Below are 6,603 nucleotides of genomic sequence, written 5' to 3' on the forward strand. Positions count from 1 at the left end.
ACGTAGTCTTCATCTCCGACTACGACGAGTAGGCGCACGGTTTACAACCTTGTTTGGCTGTGGCGAGGAACTACACGGGCGTGCGGGCGAGATTATTTTAATTAGGTTTTATTTGGTGATTTGGACAGTGGTTTTCAAAATTAGAGCATAATGGATTGAACTAATTAAGGCTAACCATGGTTTAGTTTAATTAACATTTCATCTAATGTTATTATCTAACACATGAGGGGTTATGTGAAATGAGGGATTAACTGAAAAGGGACCCATGTGTAAGTGGGAGTGGCAAGAAGAAGACATATCTGATGCATTAGTATTGTGTGTTAATCGGCGTGCGTTACTAGTATAATAGTTATTATTAGTGTGCTCTTCACGTGCCACGAATGGGTGCAAGCCTCATTGCCGGGGAGTAAGTTTACTAGTGGCATGCCATCAATACGCTACTAGTAAGAAGTTATCAATAGCGTGATACTAGTGGCATGTCGTCTACATGTCACTTATTACGATGTTTGCTTGCCCTGTACTAGTGGAATATATTTTCGAATTAGCTGGGCAAATCCCATCTCCAACAACGTCTCACGACATGGTTTCATGACTAGCCGAAAAGCTACCTTTATAATTACTTAGTCATAGAGTAATGTTTGATAGACCTTAAGTAAGTTGACTCACGTACGGAGTACATTCAAGGCCTCGAGTCTAGAACATGTCATATACATTATCTCATGGACTAACATATGTCAATATCTCGATGAGTCTAAAAGTAGGTTAGTCCGACTCTATTATCCCATCTCCAAGTTCATACTATCGGGTTAGTATCTCTATGCTCATGATTTGTGAAATATAGTCATCAATCAAATCATATACTATTCAAAGTATGTGTGTCTGCATATCCTTATCAACTAAGAACCATTAGAACAATCGTCATATAATATCCAGTATCATAAACAAGCCACGTACTTATTGATACATTATCAATTACGATGTTCAACGATAATACAAATATCTCACGAATACATAAGGAAATAACATAATCGCCTGATTGTCTCTAGACCATATTTTTAACAATAGGCACAAACAAGGAGAAGAATTAAATAAAGAATAAGAAAAAAGATGGATACCTGGCTAGCTAGATGCTTACATCATGTCAACTTGCAACCACAACAACTCTCCTAAAAACACGAGCATTGGCATCTACAGTACAAACCATTACCAGGAGGGAAGGCAAAAAAATTGGCATGATGGAACTACCTTCCCAAATATTAAGGGACCGTTGATCATCGATGGGTCGGTCTCACTAATTAACAATGATCAATGTCGGAATTGATTAATCGAATTAGGATGGCTACTACCAAATCTTGGTCCTGCCAAACGAGGGGCGTGAGGAGCAGCCCCTCCAAGCCCTAGGGCGCAGCCAAGGGGGAGAGGACTTGGACTCCAAGTCCAATCCTATTCCTACTAGGACTTTTTCCTTTCCCTAGCCACATGGGCTTTTGAGGACTTGGTGCACCTAGCCCAATAAGGCTAGGGTGCCTCTCCTCAACCCATGCTAGCCCTTGGGTCGTGGTGGACCCACTTGTGGACTTCCGGACCCCTCCGGAATTCTCCAGTACCTTCTATAAGCTTCACAGTACAATACCGAAAAAACTGCACTTATTTTCAGGAGCCAAAATAAATCTTTACCTCTCAACCATTCCGAGACTCTTTGTGACATCCGGGATCTCATCCGGGACTCCGAACAACATTTAGTTAGCAATCATCAAATATCCAAATACTACTCTAGCATCAACGAACGTTAAGCGTGCGACCCTGCGGGTTCGGGAATCATGTAGTCGTGACCGAGACACCTCTCCAGTCAATAACCAATAACCGGGACCTGGATGCCCATATTGATTCCTACATATTCCATGAAGGTCTTTTCTCAGTTGAACCATGATGTCAAGAATTCGGTTTATCCCGTATGCAATTCCCTTTGTCCGACGATATGTTACTTGCCCGAGATTCATAGGTCTACAACGGATCGTCCTAGAATGCATATGGTTGAATACAATGATGATAATTCGGACGATGAGGTTGATGTCTATACTACTGAGTTTGTTTGGTCCTCAAAGCCCAAACCCTATACATGCAATGCTCTTAAGCCCATTTGCAAGATCGTGATGATGGGATGAAGTTCACTTTGATATATCTAAGTGTGATAGAATATTTGATGCCCTGTTGCAAGATAAGATGATTAGAATATCACACACCATACCGCCGTTTGAGGAGCTTAAACGGCGTGCTTATTGCAAGTACCATAATTTATTTTCTCATGCTACTAACGATTGCCATGTTTTTCGACGACAGATACAATCGGCCATTAATGACAGACGATTGAATTTTGCTAAGATGCAAGTTGATAAACAACCCTTCCCTATAAACACCATGGACTTGAAGGGAAAAAAATGTTAATTCGGCCTAGCATAGCCGAATCTGCTAATAAAATAATGTTGTTATTGGTGAATCCAGGAAAGGCAAGGAGGGCGACAAAGTCTTGGGAAGAGAGGTTGTGCTTGATAGGCAACACGATGGTATTGAAGATCACCATAAAAAATCCCGCACTCGGGGGGTAATGATACGTTCATTTTCCATCATGTTTACCTACTGTTAATTATTATGTTTTTATGCATAATAATGCTTTGTGGAGTAATTCTAATGCCTCTTCTCTCATAATATGCAAGGTCAACACAAAGAGGGAGAATACCGGCAGCTGGAATTCTGAACCCAGAAAAGCTACGTCAGAGTTACCTATTCTGAACATTTCCAAATGAGCTGAAAATTTATGGAGAATTATTTTGGAATATTGGAGCAAATAACGAAAAACTACATTTATAACTACTAGGTTACCAAGTAGTGTTTGATATACACTAAGTAAGTTGATTCACATCCTAAGTACATGTACATTCGAAGTCTCAAGTCGGGTTTGTCCAACTCGATTATTCCCGTCTTCAAGTCCATATATACTACTGGGTTAGTATTTCTATGCCAATGACTTGTCAAATATAGTTATCAACCGAATCATGTACTATTCAAAGGATGTGTGTCCACATAACCTTATCAATTAGGGACCATTAGAACAATTATCGTACAATATCCAATATCATAAACAAACCATATACTTATTGATACATATCAATGACAAGTTGAACGACAATGCAAACAACTCATGAATACATTAAAGAATAACGTAATCGTGGGACTGCCTCCAGGACATATTTTCAACGACACAAACAATGAGAAGAATTAAATGAAGAATAAGAAAAAAAAATGGATAGCTGGCTAGCTAGATGCTTACGTCATGTCAACTTGCAACAACCCTCCTGAAAACAGAGCATTGGCATGTACTACAAACCATTACCAGGAGGGAAGGAAAAAAAATAGACATGATGGAACTACGCTCCCAAATATTAAGGGACCATTGATCATCGATGGATCGGTCTCACTAATTAACAATGATCAACGGCGGAATTGATTAATGGAATCAGGGTGTCTACTACCAAATCTTGGCCCTGCCGCTACCGTTGTGCTTCTTGGAGGTGCCCCGGAAGTCGGCGAGGATCTGCTCAAGGCAGGCCACGGAGCACGGCAGCACGATGGGGCGGTCACCAGGTTTGCCAAACTCCTCCTCAGCCATGTTGAGGAGCTCCCGGAAGGTGTCGCTGGTGAGGCAGCCGATGGGAACGAAGAACCGGCTGCCGTCCCGGGTGTAGGCCGCGAAATGGCCCCGCGGGCACGACGCCACCGTGGCCGCTGCACCAGCGGCGGCCGTAGGGGAGGTGACCTTGCTGCTAGCACTGCCGTGCCATTTCTTGGAGATCTCCACTATCCTCACCATGATCGATCGATAGATAGATGTGTGTCTGTGTTTGTGTGTTGTGTTTCCTGCATTTAGCTTGTGGCCAGTGAGATGTGAAGGTAGCGGGAGCTCAGGTGGGGTATAAATAGATGCTTAGTGTGGCGCTGTGGCGATTCAGGCTGCAGTGGGGCTCTGGCATTTGCATGGAGAGGATTGGGATGGATGGGAGAAGTTAATGAGAAAATTAAAGGAGGAGGCAGATGAGAACATAATTCATCATTGACTGTATTTGTGTGGCGTGTGATGTTGGAACTTTTGGAAGATAGGTATATATGTCAAATTCATCCTGATGATGACAAAAATAGTAAAATGGCAATGTTTCATCAAGCAAGTGAGAATATGTACAACAAATGTTTGTGTATCACTCCATCTGACATCATATTTGCAGTTTCACACACTTATTAATATGGCTAAATAATAGTACTGTTTTACCAAGTTTTTCCAGTGATGTTTAGGTGTGTATTGTCAAGCTAGTTACTAGATGATACATCATCAAACCTTTTGTAATTTTAACATGTAATGCTGCTTAATATACAATAACTGGTACGTTTTGTTTTTGAATGCACCATAACAGGTACGTTGAAAACATAATTTGTCGTACGTGTATTCAAACTGTCACGAGTTATTGCGCACGTACATACGTGGCGGAGTTTACTGTATTGAATTCATCGGTGTCCCCCGCAAAAAAAAAAAAAAGAATCTTCATCGGTGTACAAGTAAAGCCTGCAGAGTACGTACGTCCGGTGCATGGATATTTTTGGGCCCAAAACCTGGCCTCCCTCGCATGTTATACTGTATATCCATATTTGGTATTACAGATAATCAGAAAATAAAATCAACATATAATAATCATGTGGTCATACAGGCAACGGAGGACAGTAGGGCCGTGTGCTTCGCTAGCAAAACCTGGGTCATCTTGGACCACAAATATGCCTAGGACACTTGTCGCGCCAAGGGAGCACATGCATGCAATCAAAACTCCAGATTCCACCCCTCAAAATAATTCCAGATTCCGGGTACGTACGGCAGCATGGTACATTTATCCATGGATATAATATATCCCGGTACTCCCTCCATTTCGCAATGCAGCGTATACTAAGTTTTTATTTATTTATTTATAAGAGTCAAACTTGTTTACATAGCCATTGGCATCTAAAACACTAAATACATAAGATATTGTGATACACTTTATGATGAATCTAATGATACTACTAACTTTGTAGAAGCGAGTGTTGACTTTTTTAAATCTAGTCAAATATACACTTGCTTAACTTTTAAAAAATTACTGTTATATGCACTGCTTTCAGTGCTTTGTTAAATAGAGGGAGTATAACTACATGTCTACATGCACGTAGAAAACCATACAGAGAACTTGTACGTACATCGGTCGGATCTAGATAGGACCGGCAGCAACGGCAGAGACACAGCCCACGGGCCGGTGGATGAGACACACATCTCTTTGGTCCTAGTATGCATCATGGCCGCCTGCCAGCTAGGAACAAATGCTAGAGACCGTCGGTACGACACAATATGCAGCATGACTAGTAGGCAATGCTAACTACTAAACTGAATGATCCGTGTCCTCTAGTACCATATTTTAACCATCCAGTGTACGTCTGTACATACTCCCTCCATTCCCAAATATAAGTCTTTTTAAAGATTCCATTAAATGACTACATATGGAGCAAAATGAGTGGATCTATACTCTAAAATATGTTCACATACATCCGTATATTGTATTTCATTTGAAATGTCTAAAAAGACTTATATTTAGAAACGGAAGGAGTACTATTTTTAGTTGTATGTCTGCATATATTGAGTGTCGACGTTGGATCCATTCTATACAAAAGCATGTAGCATGTACATGAATGAAGATGCCGTATATGCATTCATGCATGTGAGAGTTTATGTCTATATATGTATACATTCCATCTATTTTACAACCGGCTGTAGAATAGTTATTCTACAGCAAGTTTCTCCTGTTTTCACTATTGTATAAAATGCCTTTTTTGAAGTGTTTGTAGGACTGACCCAAATCATATACTCTTGGAAAGACATCAATTAGGTTTAGCTTTTTCATTCAGGATAATTTTTAAGATTTGTGACGGTTTAAGGGCAGTTTTTTTTAAATAAGATTCATAGGCACTAGCACGCGGGATATATTTTTATAGAAGCAGCCCATCCGGATGAGGAAACAAAAATTCGAACGGGATTCGAACCCTGGCCGCTGGGTGAGCCACTGCCCACCCTTGGAACTGCCTAATTCTCTTAGGGGCAGTTTTAAAAATGGCGCGATAACCGTTGTCGGAATTGTAAACAATACACCGTTGAAAATGCATGCAGAGGCCAACTGGTAGGGCATGCATGGTGCACGAAGAAGAGGATCCCAAGCGGACAGATTGGCTCCACTATGCATGGATCCATGCACGGATGGCCCTGGAGGCGCTGGCTATCTTTCTCAAAGTTCCGGCAGCGTCATGTGCTGCACATTGGCAGCCATAGGTTGCTGCATCGGCCATGTGGCGCCCGCGTGCGCATGGACCCCGATTATCTGGCTGTTCGCTCGCATGCAAAGCTCGACCACCACTTTATTGGCCTACATGGATAAGCATCGCCCTCCGGTCCCTCGTACATATATCGATCGATTCAAACATTTACCAACGTTATACTTTCCACCCTGAAAGCATCCACAGCCGTGATTGACTACCCGCAAA

At 41.6% G+C, this 6,603-nt stretch overlaps 1 protein-coding gene across 1 annotated transcript; it reads right to left on the reverse strand.

Annotated features, from left to right (window-relative positions):
• Nucleotides 1-3,133: 3,133 nt before the first annotated feature.
• Nucleotides 3,134-3,954, reverse strand: LOC119367594 (auxin-responsive protein SAUR36-like). Its single transcript, XM_037633072.1, has one exon. It carries the CDS (start codon nt 3,866-3,868, stop codon nt 3,527-3,529), a length of 342 nt encoding a protein of 113 aa, XP_037488969.1. The 5' UTR covers nt 3,869-3,954; the 3' UTR covers nt 3,134-3,526.
• Between the last annotated feature and the right edge of the window lie 2,649 nt (nt 3,955-6,603).

The sequence above is a fragment of the Triticum dicoccoides genome, chromosome 2B (assembly GCF_002162155.2).
Source record: "Triticum dicoccoides isolate Atlit2015 ecotype Zavitan chromosome 2B, WEW_v2.0, whole genome shotgun sequence".
In the NCBI taxonomy this organism is placed as follows: Eukaryota; Viridiplantae; Streptophyta; class Magnoliopsida; order Poales; family Poaceae; genus Triticum; species Triticum dicoccoides.